The 20,762-nt window shown below is 37.1% G+C and overlaps 1 protein-coding gene across 1 annotated transcript; it reads right to left on the bottom strand.

The window, feature by feature from the left end:
- Positions 1-18,361: 18,361 nt before the first annotated feature.
- Positions 18,362-19,744, bottom strand: LOC146946142 (uncharacterized). Its single transcript, XM_085748154.1, has 2 exons — positions 19,128-19,744; positions 18,362-18,935 (listed from the first exon to the last, which is right to left on the bottom strand). The coding sequence occupies exons 1-2, from the start codon at positions 19,742-19,744 to the stop codon at positions 18,362-18,364; spliced, it is 1,191 nt and encodes a 396-aa protein (XP_085604280.1).
- Between the last annotated feature and the right edge of the window lie 1,018 nt (positions 19,745-20,762).

Raw genomic sequence — 20,762 nt, 5'->3', positions numbered from 1 at the left:
AACAACAATAATAGCGTTTATGGAAAAGCGCTATCTAACCCAATTTTTAACAAGTTTTCCTTAGTGCTTTCTGAAAAGTGCTATAACAGGTCTATGAGTTGCATTTTTAATAGCATTTATCCAGAAACGCTATTAAAATTGTGCTATTAAAAGCCAAAATTGTGCTATTAAAAGCCATAAAGACAGACTCATCAAGTAATACACACCTTCACATTATCCACAATTAACATATTAATGCAAGACTCTCCCTATCATGCACAACGTCAAGACAAACATATCATCATCATTCTCATCGTTATTAAAGAGTAAACATCATCATTCTCATTATCATCACTATTAGACATCATCATTCTCATTATCAATATAAATAGATATCATCATTATCATCATCAATATAATTAGACAACATCATCCTCACCATCATTACAAAACAAACATCATAATTTCTCGTTATCTAATCCTAAAATAGACACCGTCTTTTCTCATCATATATGTATGTATGTATGTATGTATGTATGTATGTATGTATGTATGTATGTATGTATGTATGTATGTATGACATTACTCCTTATTACTCTTGTTTATAGTTAATAAATCCGTCGTCATTTCCCCCATCAAAACTTTTACATTACTACCTTATCCTCTTGATTAATCCAATTCATAAACATGACTTATTTCTACGTCGTCATCCCTCTACTTTATTTGTTTGTTCCTCGAACGGACATGTCCTACGTTCTCATCTATTCTAAGTCTTCTCGATACTCTATCCTAACCATTAACAAGGGATCATTATTAATTAAGGGCATAAGACTCCATCATGTACTATCTTGCTTCACTCTCCATATCTATTCTTAGTTCGTCTTTAGCACTTTTAAACTCCTTCATGTATTAAATTCATCGTGGATTTAGACAACTACCCTTAGATCACCTAATTGGACTTCCCTCATTTAAGTTTGTTGGGTTGGGACCTTATTATGCTTCTTAGGGACCCTATGGAGGCAAAAAAATGAGTGTTTCTAAGTCTGGGAAGGGTGCACGATCGTTCCCTTTGGGGGCACAATCGTGCACCCCCTAAAACGTAAAAACTAACATCCTAGGCAGCAAGTACAAGCACGGTTGTGTGCCCCAATGACATGTCCATGCGCCCCTACTAACAACAAAAATTGCAGTTTCATTGCGATTTTGCTTTGGGAAACCTTCCTCGTCACCATTTTCGACCTAAAACTTGGCAATTTCATTTCAAATTAACATTCCTATGGATACCCTATCATTCAAACACTAATTTCTCGTTAGCCTACTGGATTATCTACTCCTTTTAAGGCCAATTCTTCAAATTAAAACCCTACACTAATTCCCTTTACTTCTAATGTTTCAACATCATCATCACCTTCGTTCCTCATCAGTTTCTCATCACAGTTTACAACATAACAACAACATCAACTTAAGAATTAATCATCCCTCGTTATAGAATAAAATACCCTAAAGTAAAGAGATTCTCCCACTTAATTATCTCAAATCCTTCGAAAATTCCAGTTTTTGGCTTGACCTTGTTGCAACTAAGGTTTCTCTTCCTCTACTATTCTCTTCTTTCTTTTCCATGTTCAACAAAACTGACTCTTCTAACTTCTAAGGTTTCTATTTATATTTGGGTCAGTCTCTTGTTGTAATTCTTTTCTCCTCTACTCACTATTCTTTTACTTCCTCCCTCCCCCACTTATTTAAAACTTATAATCTACACCCTCGACTCTAACTTATTTTATTTATTTATTCCTCTTTTCATTTTATTCAAAATCATAAGATTTTCCATTCATCATCATAAATCTATTTTCTCGACAACAAAATAACACTCAAGCAAAAATAGCATCATCATAGTAATAATCAATACTTCACCTATTAAACCTCATTGAATTAATTAAAATAGAAAATAGGGGTGTTAGAGTGAAGAGAAGAAGGAATATGATGTTGTGAGGCAAGGCTAAAGAGAGGAAAAAGAAGGGATCTTGGGATTTTTTTTTTTACAGAATTGGGATATGTTTTTTTTTTTTTTGTAATTCTATTTTTATTTTCTTTTTTAATTAAATAATGACATGTCACCGAATTATACACGTGAAAGAAATTAAAAAAATGAAAAAAATTAATAATATTCACAGTCATTTTCCATGCCAGTAATTTAAATGAGTTGATGAGACAGGGTCTATTTTTGAAGAATCTTGATTTGACAAAGAAGAAATCTTTAAAAAAAAAATTATATGGTGGTATACCAAAAATGGCCTATATTATAGGGGTAAAGTAATATTAGCCCTTAATTTTTTTTTGGCCGCACAAGTTTTTGCTGGCAACTAAAAGAAAACTTGGGAAATATATATGGAGAACATGAGTTTCGATAGCTTGACCTGCAATAGAATAGGTAGATCTGTCAAAACGGGCTAGCCTGTATGGGCCGACCCGTTAAACTTGATTAATTATAGGGTTTGGGCCTTAAATATTGAACCCAATTTTTTATATGGCCTTTTTAGCCCGACCCTTAAAAGCCCGGTATCCGTTAGGGCTAGACCGTATGGGCTGCGGGTAGCCAGTTAGCCCGCATGACAAAAAAAACCTAGATATTATATATATATTTTAAATAATTCTTTACTTAGTTGATTATTGAAGTAAAAGATAAAAGTAAAAATTTAATGAATTAACACTCACATATAAAAGTAATAAAAAAAAATTATATTTACCCGTTTCGTTGCTTAAGATTTTAAAGATCGAATATATAAATATCTATAAGCACAACATACATAATTTATTTAAAATTGCTTTCTGCGACGTTTTAGTTTGCGATGTTTGTACGAAAATGTTGACAATGTTTTTTGTGCTAGGAATTATTTAACATAGTAAAAATATTTTTTTTGTTTGAAATTTTATTGGAGCATTTTATAGTACTTTTTGATTTTAAAAAAAAGTATTTTTTAATAATGACCGACCCGTTTAGCTTGCGGCCCGTGTAGGGCTGGACTAGGGTTGTATTTTTCAAGCTTGTATTTCAATGGGGCTTTTTGCCCTAGCCCGATAATGCCCGAAGCCCGTTTGGGCCTGTTCTAAACGGATCGGGTAGCCCGTTTTGATAGCTCTACTTCTATCTGAACTAGACCATCGACCCGTTCTATCGCACGGGTCATATCGAAGGTAATATTTGACAGTAACATGTAACAAAATACTCCGGTCCTATTTATAAGAAAAAGTTGACTTTTTAGATTCATCGAGTAATTAATGTACTTGGTATAGAATATAGACCAAATACATCGTTTATGCAATGAACCAAAAAATTCAAATGTTTCTTATAAATAAAACCGGAGGGTGTAGTTTAGTTGAATGTCATAATTGTTCTAATTAAATTCATAATATTAATTATCATAGACATTGGTATTGTACCATATCATATTATGTCCATGACATCGACATGACAAAGATTTTGATCTTTTAATTGGAATGAAGAATAAATGCGATTATCATTGAAATTAGAAACATAATTTGACTAACATAATAGCGAGACGGGTTAAGCTTTAAGTAATAGCGAGACGGGTTAAGCTTTATTAATAAGAGATAGGGTTAATATAGTAAAATTAAGCAGAGAAATTAGGGTAAATCTAGGGCAAAATATTGCTTACGGGTTAACTATAAGTAATAAGAGATAAGAGAAGAGATAGGGTTAATATAGTAAAAATAAGCAGAGAAATTAGGGTAAATCTAGGGCAAAATATTGCTTACGGGTTAACTTTAAGTAATAAGAGATAAGAGATAATAGAAAAGATAGGGTTAATATAGTAAAATTAAGCAGAGAAATTAGGGTAAATCTCGGGCAAAATATTGCTTACGGGTTAACTTTAAGTAATAAGAGATAGGAGATAATAGAAGAGATATGATAATATAGTAAAATTAAGCAGAGAAATTAGGGTAAATCTAGGGCAAAATATTGCTTACGGGTTAACTTTAAGTAATAAGAGATAAGAGATAATAGAAGAGATAGGGTTAATATAGTAAAATTAAGCAAAGAAATTAGGGAACTTTAAGTAATAAGAGATAAGAGATAATAGAAGAGATAGGGTTAATATAGTAAAATTAAGCAAAGAAATTAGGGTAAATCTAGGGCAAAATATTGCTTACGGGTTAACTTTAAGTAATAAAAGATAATAGAAGAGATACGGTTAATATAGTAAAATTAAGCAGAGAAATTAGGGTAAATCTAGGGCAAAATATTGCTTACAGGTTAACTTTAAGTAATAAAATTAAGCAGAAAAATTAGGGTAAATCAAAGGCAAAATATTGCTTACGGTTAACTTTAAGTAATAAGAGATAAGAGATAATAGAAGAGATAGGGTTAATATAGTAAAATTAAGCAGAGAAATTAGGGTAAATCTAGGGCAAAATATTGTTTACTATTAACTTTAAGTAATAAGAGATAAGAGATAGGCTTTTACATTGCCGGTAGGTTACTGCTTAAACTTGTTAATATTTTCTGATTGCCTGTCTGGTTTTAAAAACTTTGATCGAACATTTCTGTGTGTCTTTGATCTCCGGAAATCTCAAAATATCGTTTCCGGTCTTTATGATTCAGAAAACTCGCAACAAGGTTTTCCTTTTTATTTCTCCAAAAATCATGGGATCATGATTAGACTGATTTCCATTACTGCCTCTAATTCCTTCTCGCCCTCTTTAATATTTTCTCCTTCCTTTGGTCAACTTTTTTTTCTCCTTCCTTATATCAGGTATTTATAATAGGTATATCAATCAATTCATTTTGCTCAAAAAAAAAAAAAAAATCAATCAATTCATTAAAATGAATAAATGCACGGATCATGGATTGACCACAAAATTAATGAAATACTATATTGAATGGCATACCACTCTCAGCATCAGGAGTCTAGTCTTATAAAGGCTTATAGACGCAACACTTTAGATTCATCATAAGAACACTATCAAACCAAAAGAAACTTTTCGTTTTAATCAAAACCAAAAGAATATTTAATTGTTGTCAAAATGGCAAACCACTTCTCAAACTGGTTTAATTTGCTTGTCTTCCTAGCTACCATTGCCGTGGGTAAGTGTCTCCAACATTTTTTTTTTATTCTTGCAAATATATAATGTTTTGTTGGCTCTTTTAATTCTTGCAAATAATTTTTGTTTTTTTTTTTTTGAACAAGCCAAAATGGAATATATTACTACCAATAACGTAACAATAATGCTTAATAGTACGGAAATATACAAAACGGAAATTGACGAATTAGTTTACGGATTGATTTTAACTACAATCGACTCCTGTATTCAAATAAGTTGGAGTAGTATATTATTATTATTTTATTAAAAATTAATATGAACTACCAGCTATGTATTGTGGAAAGTAGGACTGATATATTAACTTTATTATTATTTAAGAAAAATTGTAGCTATGCATGCCTATTCGTTAAATTTCGTACGGCAAGTCCCCGTACTAAATAGCACTGCTCATAACGTAATTGTTACAGCACAAGGTGTGCTAAACAATCACGGAAAGAACAATGTCCTGTCAAAAATACAAAAGTTATCAGTCGATACCCATACAAACCAGAGGGCTCGACCACCAATAATGAGTACCAGAGCTAAAAACAACATTACTAGCCTTTAACCACCACAAAGAAGATGATTTTACTTTGTCTAACATTTGTGGTAAAGAGCTCTGCCTGTTTCTAAAGATTCTATCATTCCGCTCATTCCATAAGATCCAAATACATTGTAGCCAAATCATCTGGAACAACGATCTACGTGATTTCAAGCTACCTGCATACTGAATAAATTGGAACAAATGGTCCGCCATATGCTGAGGATCAACACCTACAACCCCCAGCCACTCCCTCACCAAAGGCAAAAAGGGCAAGACAAAAACAAGTGATTCACATCTTCAACATGCCCACAACCAGAGACACAAAACCGCCCCTCCATAGGAATAATGCCACGGTTTGCTAAGTTTCCCTTCGTAGGTAAGCGATCCCTCAAAAGCCGCCAAGCAAGAATAGATACTTTTGAGAGGTACCTGTTTATGCCAAATTAACTCCATAAATGAATGCAACTGGGGTTGTTCCTGTGATGTCAGCATGTCATACACACCACGGACAGAATACCCGCCTCTCTGATCCGGTAACCACACCCACCTATCAGGCACTGAATCCAGCAAAAAAACTGTCAGTAATAATGCCCTACACTCCTCTACCAAGTCCTCCTCCCATGCCCATAAACGACGACGCCACTGCCACGCCTCACCACCAACATCCACCCCCAACAAAAACATAGTCCTGACCGTGATTACTTTATTGATAGCCAAGTCATATAGCCGTCTAAAGCGCTCACGAAACGGAACATCACCACACCAACAATCCCTCCAAAAATCAATATCGGAACCATCCCCCACCCTCCTCCTAACACAATCCGAGAACCAACCAACCCCACCCTCACCTATCCCATCTCTAATCCTCACTATCTCCCTCCACCAAGAAGAACAACTCCGGCCCCCATCCTCCAAACCTCCATCCTCCACACCATACCTAGCCATCAACACCTTACGCCATAACCCTTCCCTATCAACTAACAAACGCCAACACCATTTTCCTAACAGGGCTATATTAAACTCACTCAACCTCCTAACCCCCAACCCGCCATACTCCTTTTTTCGACTCAAAGAATTCCAACCAATCCAAACTATTTTTCTTTTATCCTCACTTCCCCCCCAAAAAAAATTATTTAACAGAGATTCAATGGAAGAGATTATACCTGACGGAGCTTTGAAAAAGGAAAGTGCATAGATAGGAAGAGCAGTCAGGACAGACTTTAGAAGGATTAGGCGACCACCAAAAGAAAGGAACCGACTATGCCAACCAGACAATCTAGATTTAATACGATTAACAACAGGTTCCCAAAATAATAACCGGCGAGGACCACCCCCAATCGGAAGGCCCAAATAGAGGAACGGCACTGTACCCAATTTACAACCCAACACTGAAGCCGCTTCAGTCAACCAAGAAGCATTAATATTTACCCCTATCAGAGAACTTTTATGATAATTAACTTTCAAACCCGACATAGCCTCAAACAAGACGAGACCAGCCCTCAAAGCACGAACATTAGCCCAACTTCTCTTCCCAATGAGGAGCGTATCATCTGCAAACTGAAGATGAGACAAAGACACTGAAGTAGCGTCCCCCACAGAGTATCCCGTAAAGATATTTGATTCAACCATTTTCTGCATCAAAACATTCAAGCCCTATGCTGCTAATAAAAACAAAAAAGGAGATAGAGGGTCACCCTGCCGAAGGCCCCGCTCAAGAGAGAACTCCTCAGTTGGACTACCATTCACTAAAACTGATGCAGTAGCGGTGCAGACACACTCTTTTATCCACTTTCTCCACAAGACCGGAAAAGACATACTCCCCATTACCTCATCTAGATACCCCCAATCGACAGAGTCGTACGCCTTTTCGAAATCCACTTTGAACAACAAGAGATCTATCTTGGTTTTTCGCGCCTCATCGACAACCTCATTAGCTATCAGAATTCCATCAAAAATTTGTCTATCTCTAACAAACGCGGATTGAACTTCTGACACTACACTCCCAATGAACTGTCGAAGCCTGTTTGCTAGAATTTTTGCCAAAATTTTATAGAGACTTCCCACCAAAGAAATAGGTCGAAAATCATTCAAGGATTGAGGGAGGACTCTCAACTTTAGGAATTAAAGCAATGAATGTAGAATTTATACCTTTCGACAACTTACCATTCCTGTGAAATTCCGTAACAAATCGCACAATATCATCCTTCATCTCATTCCAAAAGTTCTTGATGAATACAAAGTTGATCCCGTCAGGACCCGGGCTCTTAAAGCTATCACAGTCCCACACCGCAGACTTAATTTCATCCACAGAAAAAGGTTTGGTCAAGCTGCCCCTTTCCAAAAAAGACAATCTTCGAAACCGTAAATCACCCACACTAGGCCGCACCACTCTAGGAGCAAGAAAATGATTCTTAAAGTGCAAAAACACAGCTTGCCGAATAGGTTGAACACCCGCCACTGTCACCCCATTCACCAGAATCGATGACAATGAATTAATGCGTCTTCTACCGGCCAGAACAGAATGGAAAAATTTGGAATTAGCGTCCCCATCACGAATCCAATTTAGTCTTGACTGTTGCCAACAAATGCTAGTATTAAGGCGAGATAAAGAGTGAATATCCGATGAAATGCCATGAATCTCAGCAATCTCTTCCTTAGACAACTCCGCTTCCTCCCCTTTAGAATCTAGGGCCGCCTGCCTATTCTTTAACGAAACGATTTTTGCCGGCAGATTCGAGGTATGAGTAGCGTGCCAATCCTTGAGAGCCCCTTTAATTAATTTGAATTTTTCTTTAAGTACATAGCCACCCCACCCAGACACCTGGAAAGAGCTCCATTTTTCACGAACAAAATTATTGTACCCAGGAGTATCTTGCCAACATTTCAACAGCCGCACAGGGCGCGGTCCCCAATTCTCATCATCAACAGACAACTCAATGGGACAATGATCAGATAAACCCCTTAAATGAGCAGCCTGCACACAATTTGGCCACAACAGACACCATTCTCCAGAAAGCAAAAACCTATCCAATCTACTCATCGAACAGCCATCCCCCTTGAACCAAGTGAACTTCCTACCACACAACGGTAAATCAATTAAGGCATTGTCAATAATAAACTCATTAAACGGTGTGTAATCATCTGTCCACGTAGAACCTCTAACCGAATGCCTTTCCTCTGCTGACCAAATTTAATTAAAGTCCCCACATAAGCACACATTACAACCACTCAGAGAAAGAAGCCTCCCAGATAGAGAAGTCCACAAAGTCGATTGAGCACTCCGGTCACACGGAGCATACACATTGAACAAGTAAAACACTTCATTAGATTTAATAAACCTGCCATGAATCATCAGAAAATGTTGACATCGAGCAGAAAGCCACACCTCTACCTCCGTAGTATCCCAAATCGTAACCAAACCTCCTGACGCCCCCACAGACGGACTAAAAGAAAAATCATGGTTCGTAGAGCCCCATAATGAAGAACATAATAGACCATCTATAAACTGCAACTTTGTTTCCTGAATACATAACACAAAAGGCACCTTCTCCCTCACCAACTCTTTGACTTCCTTTCTCTTCTCCATTCCCCCTAATCCCCGCATATTCCACGATACAATCCTCATCTCCCACACTCTCACCCCACACCCACACTCCCCCTCGCCTAACACCCATCTCCTCCCGAGCTTCCTCGCCCTCCCACATCACTCCTTTTAGACTCCCTTTTCCCTTTACCTGTCCTAGCTAGAGCTCCAAACATATTGTGAGTGTCCCCCTCAAACTGTAACCCTAAAGCCTTCCCTATCCCCCACACATCCTCATCCGCCTCTTTCTCCTTCCCGTGTAAAACCACCCAATGGTTCCACTCTTTGTTAACAGAAACTGAAGAGGAATCTGCGTCAGAAGTACCATGTGAAGCCTCCTCTCCATCTGGTTGATTTTCTTTTGAACCGAACCGCTTACGAGCTCTTTTCTTCAAAGTGTGTAGAACTGCATTTCTATCTTTACTAGATAAACGAGCCACTTTTTTCAAGGTATGTACCGTATGACGCAAATCACCTCCATTTTTTCGTCGCTTTAATCCATCACCATCAGCTTGGACGTTTTTCCCTTTTCTTTTCCCCACTTTTACAAACTTTCTTTTTGCTGAGAAAATAATTCCACCGTCACCATGATGATCCTTCAACCATTCCGTACTCCACGGTCCGGACCTCACATTCTTACCTACAAAAGGCGGGCCAGACACAGTGGACGCATGCTTAATACCTTCATTAAGTAACTCTGGTGACATACCATGATCAGCCCCTCCATTACAAGCCACTTCATCTTGTGTTGCCACTTTTGTAACGCCACCATCTTGAACAAATTCCCCAACAACAGAGCTGACCTCCACTTCAACAGACAAAGACATATATCTATTCTTCGATGTGGCCATATCAACATGATCTTCTGGTACCCCTTGTGACCCCAATTCAGAGTGCGCCGTTGGCACACTAATAACTTTTTCTACAGCTACCAACTCGACGTCCTGTGCTTCTAAAACTCTATTCACGTCCTCAACCTCTAACTCCTTCACGATTTTATCAACCATATTTTCAACATTCTTACAAGTTTCCGGATCACGGTGCATCTCATCGACATCTGATAGAGACTTTTGTTCTTCGTCGTCTTCAAAAAGACAAGCATCCTCACCAAGATTAAAACCCCATTCCTCAACAAACTTTATGTCTACCAACTGACCATCGATTGATAATTGATCAACGCGGTTTACAACTTCTACAGACGGCGTTGAAATCAAGATACGTGCATAATCAAATCGTCCTCTATCCAACGACACTTCATCCGTACGCAAATATGTCTCACATTCCATCACACATAATTTAAAAAAATTTACATTCCATGCATGAATAGGAATACCGTACACTCTTAGCCATGCACCCCGTCGAAATGGTACCACTTCCTTATCCCAACGTACAATATTCAAAAACAAATGAGCAAAAAATTCCTTCGCCTCCCCTAACATCGACAAAGTTTCCTTCTCTGATTTACTTCGTAAAAAAACTCTATCAGTTCCCATAGGCATCATGTCTAAATCCACAAAACCAGCATCTTCGACACGACTCTGGACCACCGTGATCCTCTCCATTTACCACATTGGCCATCACACCTGAACGTGCCCACTGTAAATCATTCCTGTCCGACCTATACATCCGTACCAATTTGTTTCCACTCGGTAGCTGTTTCTCACCAACAAATTCCCCTTCCTCCCTCGTTCCCTTCCCCGCCTTCACCGTCATCCCATCAACAACAGTCACATCCCCTCCACACACACACTTACCTTTGCCATCCCTCACCGTAACGACCCTTACGTTCTCATTCTCTCCTCCCTCACCAACAACCTTCTTACCGTCTCTAATAACCACGACATCAGCCTCTCCTCCCACACCGTCTCCAGCCTTCTTTCCATTCGTCTCTCCATTAACACCACGATCAAAACGAGCAATCTTTGCCTTAACGCGAAAACTGCTGAAGCAAACAGCATTCACCGCCTTTAAAAGCTTACCAACATCTCTAACTTTAGAAAATCTTACAAAACCATACACTTCCCCATTCACATTCCTTCTACTAGGAACTACGACCTCTTCCAAAATTTCACAAACCTCAAACCCTTTACGCAAAAAAAAAAATTGGACAAAAAAGGCGGAAAATTGGTAAAATAGAACGTAACAAACCGTTTGTACTGAGATATAACATTCTGGTCTGTTGTCTCCTCCGTCGAATCAACGCGCGCGTCCTCCCTCCTGTGTTCTCCATAATTACGCAACTTAGCTGGGCCAACAAACACCTCTGATCGACGCAAAGCTATGCCCTGGTGTGATGATCGCAAATTGGATCGCAAATAATTTATGTTCTTAATTCTTGCAAATACAATATTTTTTTGTTTTTAATTATTGTTGATTTTTTTTTTGGTACAAATTGTTGTTTCGTTTTAGTCATTGTAGTTCGTAGAATATTTAATTTTTGACTCAAAAAAATTATTAAAATGAATATTATAGGCTCCAAATTTTTACCGAGACAAATTAAACTTTGGCAAAATAGCCTTTTGCTCATTTAAGTTTGACAAAATTATCAGATTAATCCTTTAAATTTTTTAAGCTTTAAATATATCTTTTTAAGTTTTTTTAGATTTTAAATGTCTTTTAAGTTGTTAATTTTATTCATCTATTTTAAGTTTTATAAGTTTTTAGGTTTCAAAGAGATTCTTGAAACTCCAACGGTGCATTTAAATTTTTTGAAACCTAAAAAACTTAAGGGAAATGCTAACCGGTGCCCCGGGCACTGGTTAAGGATATGAAAAAGGAAATTATATAGTAGTTAATGCATTGAAATTGTGTAATTAATTTATAATAAAGTCAAAAACAGATTTCTTTTATGGTAATAATTCTCTTTTACGGTATGCTTAACCGGTGCCTGGGGCACCTGTTAGCAGAACCCATATATTTATTTTCAAATGATAGTAAACTTGTATTTTTTATCTCACTCTAATTTACATGTGCATGTGATAACAGTGCAATTAACAGTAGAAGGAGGCCAATGCTCAGAGATATACGATAGCTGTACTGCTGGCAATTGCAATGATTATTGTAAAGTCCTTTATGGTTTGAATGGATTAGGTTCTTATTGTGATGACTTCAACATGTGCACTTGTCTATACAAAAAAGAAGCAACAACGTATAGTTGTAATATTGGGGTTGGAGCATGCATCAAAGGTAACTGTGATTCAAGTTGTTGCAGTGCAAGATGTGCTTCAAAACTTAAACATGCTTTTGGGTCTTGTACTAATGGTAATCCGGATAGATGCGTTTGTCACTATATACCGGAGTAGATAACAATATATATTACTCAGATTATTATAACAAAATAAAAGTTTATGAATGAAATTTTGTTAACCATGTAACTTAAAAATACTGAGTTCGAATTCTCCTATGTATATTTAGGGATAACCTAAAGCAAAATTAGTGAATTTTGCCTTTAGCAGCCAAAAAGAAAGCAACTTATTTTATCCGGAAGCTGATGGATTGTATTCTCCTTATCGTTAAAAATCTTGTTTCTTTTAGTCCAAAGAACTTAAATGTAAGCGAACCAAATTAAATGCATTAAGGATTGATGTTTTTTAGAGATACCTGCTGAATGACCAAGCTGAAGGAAATAATCCGAAATTCCAAAGGGATCAACATAACATAAACCAAGCCAAAGATATTACAAGTCAAAAACAAATAATTTGTTGTTTCAATGTTACTGCACCCACACATACAAAGCCGTGAATTGTGATGGAAGATGCCTCGGCTAAATAAATTATTCTTGGTAGGAAATTGATTTCGAGGAAAACGCCATGCAAATAAAGAAACTTTTAAAGGAATATAAGCAAGGGCATAATGACGCGGCTCCTACCTAATAAGTAACTGATACGCACCAAAAACGATATAACCATCAACTGGATCCAAACAGCCAGCACCACTAAGTAGACCATGATTTTTGGGTGTCAATCCATTAATTGGTTTTGAACCTTCAATCGTTTGGACTTTTCGATCTTTATTCGTGGGAAAGGAAAAGATGAATTTAAAACCCTTTTTTGGATCCGGGGGTTGGTTACGACTAGGGAAGGTGTTAGGCACCCGCATCGTCCACGGTACTCCGTGGGAACCTCTTTCTAACTTTATCTTGTGCTAGGTTATTTTTATTTGAAAATTTGTTGTTTAAAGTCCAAGTGAAAGAATGGAGGGAGAAGAAGTATGAGTTTTTGTTATTTTTATTTGATCGATTTGGAAGGAATAAACCCTTGCCTACGTACCCTTAAAAGGGATCAAATCCTCCGTAGTTCTCTCTTAAAAATATTTTTGGTGGGTTAGGTTGATTTTAATTTTTTTGAAAAAAAGGTTTTAAGAAAGAGATTGAGGGGCCTCAAGGCTCTAGAAGAATAAAATGGGAGTGAGGTTGTTTCATTTTATTTATGAAATTTAGTCTAAGTTCAATTAAGATTCATTAAGAATTTGATTAAGAAAATAAAAAGGAAAAACATCATGGATTTGGATCCAAGGTTTATTAAGAAAATAATTGACTTTTTGCTTATTTGATTTTTGAGATAAAAAGATTTTTCTAAACTAACGGAAAGCTAGCGTAACGACGTGAAAAGTAAAGCGAGGTAAAAGCGATAAATAAAGTGATATGGTGTCGGTGCAAGTGTTGGTGTGTGCAATTACTACGCTATTACATACCATCCTAGGGGCATTCTAAAGCAAGAAATAAAAATGCTCACAAAATAAATTACATCAAAGCCTAAGATACACACTAAGATATTGGAAAACAAACAAATTGCAAGAATGATAAAAGATGCATGAAATTATACTAAGATTAAAGCAAACATGATATGATGAGATAATGAAAATTTTAAAAGCATCATATATTAGAATAAAATGCAATGATGTAAGGATTTTTAGAATAGAGTATGAAGGCAAAATTCACAAGTAAAGCAATGAACAAAAGATTTAAAAATGCATGAGATAAAACTCTAAAGCAAAGAACCAAAAATAAAATAAGGTATAGAAATGAAAGCCTTAAAATGGATGGGACAATATTAATTGAAAGGAAATTAAAAGAGAAATGCATGAGATTGTTTTAAATATTTATAAAAAAATGCAAGTATGCAAAGGGGGTGTGCAAAAGCACTACTGGTAGGTATATAAAGCAAAACAGTAGAGAAAAAAAATAAAACAAAAATATGAATGGGCCTTCACTAAGTCCATTGGCTTAGGATTTGATCCTGGCCCTAGGATTTTTTGATCACAAGGCTGGAAATAGGTATGCACACAGCAAGTAAATAATGAGGAAAGCAACAGAACAAACAGTAAGCTTCAGCAACCGTCAGATCTATCAGATAATAGATCTGACGGTTCACCTTCAATGGGATGCAATAATAGACTAAAGTACATGGTAATAATCCCAGACAATAAACAGAAGCCGTTGGATTAAACAAAGAGAGTAGATCTGAAGGTTGAGAAGGAAAGAGAAGGAACCAGAATGAACCGGTCTGGTTCAGGTGAACCAGACCGGTTCACCATGTTTATAAAAGCAAATTTCGGTCCGGTTTAAATCATAATTCACTTCATTCCTCTCTCTAAAACAAACAAAGCTCTCCCTTCTCTCTAACATTTGCAGATCGGAGAAGGAGAAGTGACGGCGGCCGGAGGAGCTCCGGTGCGGTGGTTGGCCGGAGCGCCGCCGCACCGGAGTAGTTTTTCTTATTTTTTTTTTTTAAAAAATTACATCCCCGGATTCGTCTCTTCTTCCTTTCCACAGATTCGGTGTTAGATTTTCGAGCCAAATTCAAAACGAACCTAGATCTACATTTTTAGATTCGAATTTTTTTTGAAAAAAACAAAGTACAGAAACAAAATAGAGAGGGGAGAAGGTAGTTACCTCTTCAGATCGACCTTGGTTTATAAAGAAGAGAAAACAAGCTGCTGCTTCCGTGATTATGAGATCCGATTTCCTTCTCCTCTCCCTTAATTCTGCTGTGGTTCGTGCTTGAGTTCGTAACGGAAATGGTTATGGCCGATCTGAGTTGTTCTTGTTGGAATCTGAGTTTGTGAGCTTGAAAGATGATGACGATTTTGAGAATGAATTATAGTTCGATTCTCATGTATATGCATGCATCGGTTGATTGGTGAGAGTATGAATGATGATATGTGTTTACTTGTGGTAAGATTCGATGGTTATTAGTGACTGGAAATTTTTGTGTTCGTGAACATTCATAGAGATTCATGAAGTGTTCATGATTTTTGTTAAAAAACTTGGGAATTTGATCTAGAAAAGAAGAGAGAGAAAGTTGAGATGTGTTTGTGATTATTGATTAGATATTTTTTGATTCTGACGCGTGTGAACAGTGCCTGCAGACTGCAATAAATGACAGTCTATTTATAGACTGTCATTTTAGGGTTTCTTACTCAGAGAAAAAAAGACTAAAACACCCCTGTGCTTCTGTTGCAAAAAAACGCCAGCACAACACTAATGGATTGGTGACCAAGTTTCAAAACTGGGCCAATACCCAACTGACACATGGACAGACTCAATGACTAAAGCCTTAAAACAAATGAAAAAAACCCTTAATAATAAAAAAAAAAACGTGACATTTTAAAGAAAGAAGAAGGAAAAAAAATAAAAAAAAACAAAAAAATTGAAATAATAGAAAATAAGATAAAAATAAAAGCAAACAATAAATAAATAATAATAAAAAATAAAACAACTGACAATAACAATTAAAGAATAATAAAAAGATAAACTTGTCCCTTTCGGTAAATGAGGTATTTTAAAATACCTCTTTGCCGAAATTTCGACTGAAACGTCTAAAATAACGCAGTGTTTGAAAATGCGAGCAAAACTTTTTTAAGGCGACTTGAATATACGGACAAAGAGGAAATTTCAAATTAAAAGCTTTTAAAAGAAATTAAAATAAAACAAGACACTAAATATTAAAAAGAGTGCGTAAAATGATTTAAAATGCCAACAAACAAAAGAAATGATTTGAAATACACAAAGCTTGGACAAAAATGAATTTCACTTTAAACTGTAAAATAAAAAGCCTTAAAAAATTTTAAAAGACGACTAAAAGACTTTAAATAGTTAAAGCGAAAAAAGAGTTTGAGACGTTTTTAAAATATGACTGAAAAAGAAAATAACTGGTCCAAAATTGGGGTATGACAGATGCCCCTATTTAAGTTTCTTCGTCGCGAAAATTTGAAAGAAGACTTTTAAATCGATGGGTCGAAGAGACTTAAATACTTAAGTACACCACTTTTGGACCAGTTGGAGTGCTAATATGCAATGCTCATGAGTATTATGGCATGCGTGCAATGTCATTATGAATGCAACGACAACAAAACATAAACCGACTGGGGACCAAAAGCTGATAAGTAACACTGGGGAGATAAAGCCTGTCTATTACCGACTGCCACGGTAAAGACGAAAATGCGGAAGATAAAGCTTGAATGGAAGATACAGCTCGGACGAGAGATAAAGCTTGAGACAGAAAATAAAGCTTATGATGGAAAGTAAAGCATGGTGCAGAAAATAAAGCCTGGTACAGAAATAAAGCCTGAGACGAAAAAAATAAAGCCTGATACAGAAGTAAAGCCTGGTACAGAAATAAAGCCTGAGACAAAAAATAAAGCCTGATACAGAAGTAAAGTCTGGTACAGAAATAAAGCCTGATACAGACAATAAAGCCTGGTACGGAAAGTAAAGCTTGGTGCAGAAATAAAGCCTGGGACGGAAAATAAAGTCTGTCTATTACCAGCAGCCCGTGGTAAAGACGAAAGAACGGAAGATAAAGCTTGTCTATCACCAACTGCCGTGGTAAAGACGAATATACTGATTAGTATTGGTGAAGTGATTACTTGATGGGACCTGCCACTTGAACACGAACTAAATGGTGACATCTATAGATTAAACACTTTGAGATTGACATCTCGTGTATTGGAGTAGGACGCAGGAAAATAATGCAACTATGCATGAATGATATTTGTATGCGTGTTATGTATGCATGAGTGAATGAATGCATATGAGACTTATATGATAGTTTAAAAGAAAGATTGTTGAGACAGCATTGGACAGTCAAAAGAAAGTGACCCGACACCATATTACAAGCATCCAACACCCTTCATTGGGGATAACATCACTGGGGATGAACCAAAACAAAAGTCGGGGTACAACCCTTCAAACAAATCACTGGCAGAAGTCGCCATCTCTCGACCGAGGCACCTTCTCAAATTCATGCTCCTCATAGTCGTTGCTTTTTTTGTATATTTTTCCATTTCTCTTGAAATCCCTAACTTTTGCCTGGATCGCCCTTTCGGGTTTTCAATCCACCAGGAATATATTCTTTTTGCATATATATAATTTTGTATGTCCTTAATTTTTGCCTGGATCACCCTTTCGGGTTTTCAATCCACCAGGACGCTCATTTTTGTCTAAGTCGCCCTTTCGGGTTTTCAACTTAGCGAGCTCTCTTTTCTTTTCTTTTCTTTTTTTTTTAGCAATGACTATGTCCATTTGATGTACTCGCTTGCTTTCGGACCGAATGTTGACATATGCTTCTATGATACATGACTGTAAAGATAATATGTTTGTCATTTTTGTTCTTTTCACAGAGAACACAAAAGTTTTTTAAAAGAATTTTCAAAGTTTTTGTTTCAAGTACTAAAATTAAAAATGGAAGAAATTTTGCACATAGAATAAATAAGAATTCCAAATAAAAGCACAGACTCAAATTGATGTAATAGAAATGGTAACCGGTCAAAGGCATGGCACCACAGATTACAAAATTTTGGAAAATGGTAATTAAAATATGGATGGTACATTGAACACAATAACCGCTTTATTCCCTAACAACTTTGAAATCCATTGCTTTGATGCTCTGATATCGGAGAACTTCTGACAGCTAAGATGCCCCAAGTGAGTGTTGCTTAGTCTGATGCAGTTACTTGTCATAAACCCTTAACTTTTGCATAGATCGCCCTTTCGGGTTTTCGATCTATCAGGGTAAACATTTTTTTCTTTTTTTTTTGTCTCTAATTTTTGCATGGACCGCCCTTTCGGGTTTTCAATCCATCGAGACGCTCATTTTTGGTTTAGGCCGCCCTTTCAGGTTTTCGACCTACCGAGCTGTTCTTTTATACATTTTCTAGACATAGTATTTCTTGACTGCATCAGAATTCGCAGGACGAGGTAACTCCTCTCCGTCCATGTTTGTAAGAATCAAAGCACCACCCGAGAAAGCTTTCTTAACAACATAGGGCCCTTCATAGTTAGGTTTCCATTTGCCCATTGGGCCTGGTTGAAAAGACTTGATACTTTTGACCACAAGGTCTCCTTCTTTAAATTCGCGGGGACGCACCCTCTTATCAAACGCCTGTTTCATTCTTGACTGATATAGCTGTCTGCGACACAAAGCTGTCATACGCTTTTCTTCAATCAAATTCAACTGATCATACCTATCCTGACACCATTCAGCTTCAGACAACTCAGCTTCCTTCAAGACTCTTAAAGACGGGATCTCAACCTCCACAGGGAGCACAACCTCCATACCATATACCAAAGAGAAAGGGGTTGCCCCTGTCGAAGTACGTACTGAGGTACGATAACCATACAGAGCATAAGGTAACATCTCATGCCAGTCCTTGTAAGTGACCACCATCTTCTGCACAATCTTCTTAATGTTCTTGTTTGCAGCTTCAACTGCACCATTCATCTGTGGTCTATAAGGAGAAGAGTTATGATGTTCGATCTTGAAATAATCGCACAATTCCTTCATCATCTTGTTGTTCAAATTGGTACCATTATCTGTGATGATCTTGTTAGGAACACCATAGCGGAAGATGATATTGTTCTTGATAAATCGGACCACCACTTGCTTGGTCACATTAGCATAAGATGCCGCTTCAACCCACTTGGTGAAGTAATCAATAGCCACTAGTATGAAACGATGTCCATTGGAAGCTTTTGGTTCGATCCGTCCAATCATATCGATGCCCCACATAGAGAAAGGCCATGGAGAAGAGATAACATTGAGCATAGTTGGCGGTATGTGGATCTTATCCGCATAAATCTGACACTTGTGACACTTCTTGGCATGATGATAGCAGTCAGCATACATTGTTATCCAATAATAGCCTGCCCTCAACGCCTTCCTAGCCATTGCATAGCCATTGGCGTGAGTCCCGAACGTGCCTTCATGTATCTCATGCATTAACAGATCTGCTTCACACCGATCTATACATCTGAGCAAAACTTCGTCAAAGTTCCTTTTGTACAGAACGTATCCATTCAAGAAGAAGTTACTAGACAATCTTCTTAGAGTCCTCTTATCTTTGCGAGATGCCCCAGGCGGATACTCTTGTGTCTGAAGGAAAACCTTGATATCATGAAACCACGGTTTGTCGTCAAAGACTGCTTCAGTAGCGAACACATAAGCGGGCCTGTCAAGGAACTTGGCGTTGATTAAGGGCACATCATTGTGATGGTTCACTTTGATCATTGAAGATAGAGTAGCTAAAGCATCTGCCATTTACTTCTCCTCACGAGGTACGTGGTTCAACTCTACTTTGTTAAAGAAAGTTAATAAACGTCTGGCATAATCTCTGTAAGGTACCAACCCAGCATGGTGAGTTTCCAACTTTCCTTTGATCTGATTAATCACAAGAGCTGAATCACCATATATCTTAATTCTCTTGATCCTCAAGTCAATAGCTTCCTCGATACCCATAATACAAGCTTCATATTCTGCAATGTTATTTGTTCAATCAAACCGTAGTCTTGCGGTAAAAGGGATATGATGGCCTTTGGGAGCAATGAGTGCAGGTGAGAAAAACACAAGAAGGGGGGTTGAATTGTGTTTTTAAAAATTCTTCGTTTCTCCTAAAACTGAACACACTGATTAGAAGCTAAGTGAAACAGCTTCTGAAGTGATAATTAGAATCTACACGCAGCGGAATAAAACAGGGAGAGAGAAGAAGAACGACACAAAGCAATTATACTGGTTCCTTCCACAATCCGGAAGTAGTCCAGTCCCCCTTGCACTTCCAAGGAGATTTCACTAAGAGTAATATCTGATTAGAATTGCTCAAGCACACCTGCAAGAGACTTCCTTTGCTTAAGCACACTTTGCAAGAGTCTTCCTATGCTCAAGAACACAATCAAGAGACTTCCCTGCTCAAGCACAACTGTAAGAGACTTCTAACTAAACAAAATTACACAGAAAATTGTTTAAGGTTGAACACTTGATATACAATCAGAGGTGCTCACAATACAAATCAGATACAGACTCAATAACTTAAGAATTTCTAAGATGAAACTTTGTGACACAGAAATTCTAAGTGAATACAGAACAATTTCAGCAGAGGTTTGGCACTTGTAAGAATGTTGTGAGTCTTTCGTTCAACATTACCAAATCTCTAAGTCTTCACTCCTTTATATAGAGGTGTGAAAGAGACGTTGTGAAATTGCCAGCACATCAAAGAGTCGTTGTTGAAGCTTGATCTTTCACCAATGATCTTTTGCCTGATTTGGTTGTTGTCCTATGAAGA

The sequence above is a fragment of the Medicago sativa genome, chromosome 2 (assembly GCF_051527215.1).
Source record: "Medicago sativa cultivar Bolivia chromosome 2, Bolivia_mono, whole genome shotgun sequence".
NCBI lineage: Eukaryota > Viridiplantae > Streptophyta > Magnoliopsida > Fabales > Fabaceae > Medicago > Medicago sativa.
The sequence above is the reverse complement of the archived record's forward strand: the minus strand, read 5'-3'. Positions and strand labels throughout refer to the sequence as shown.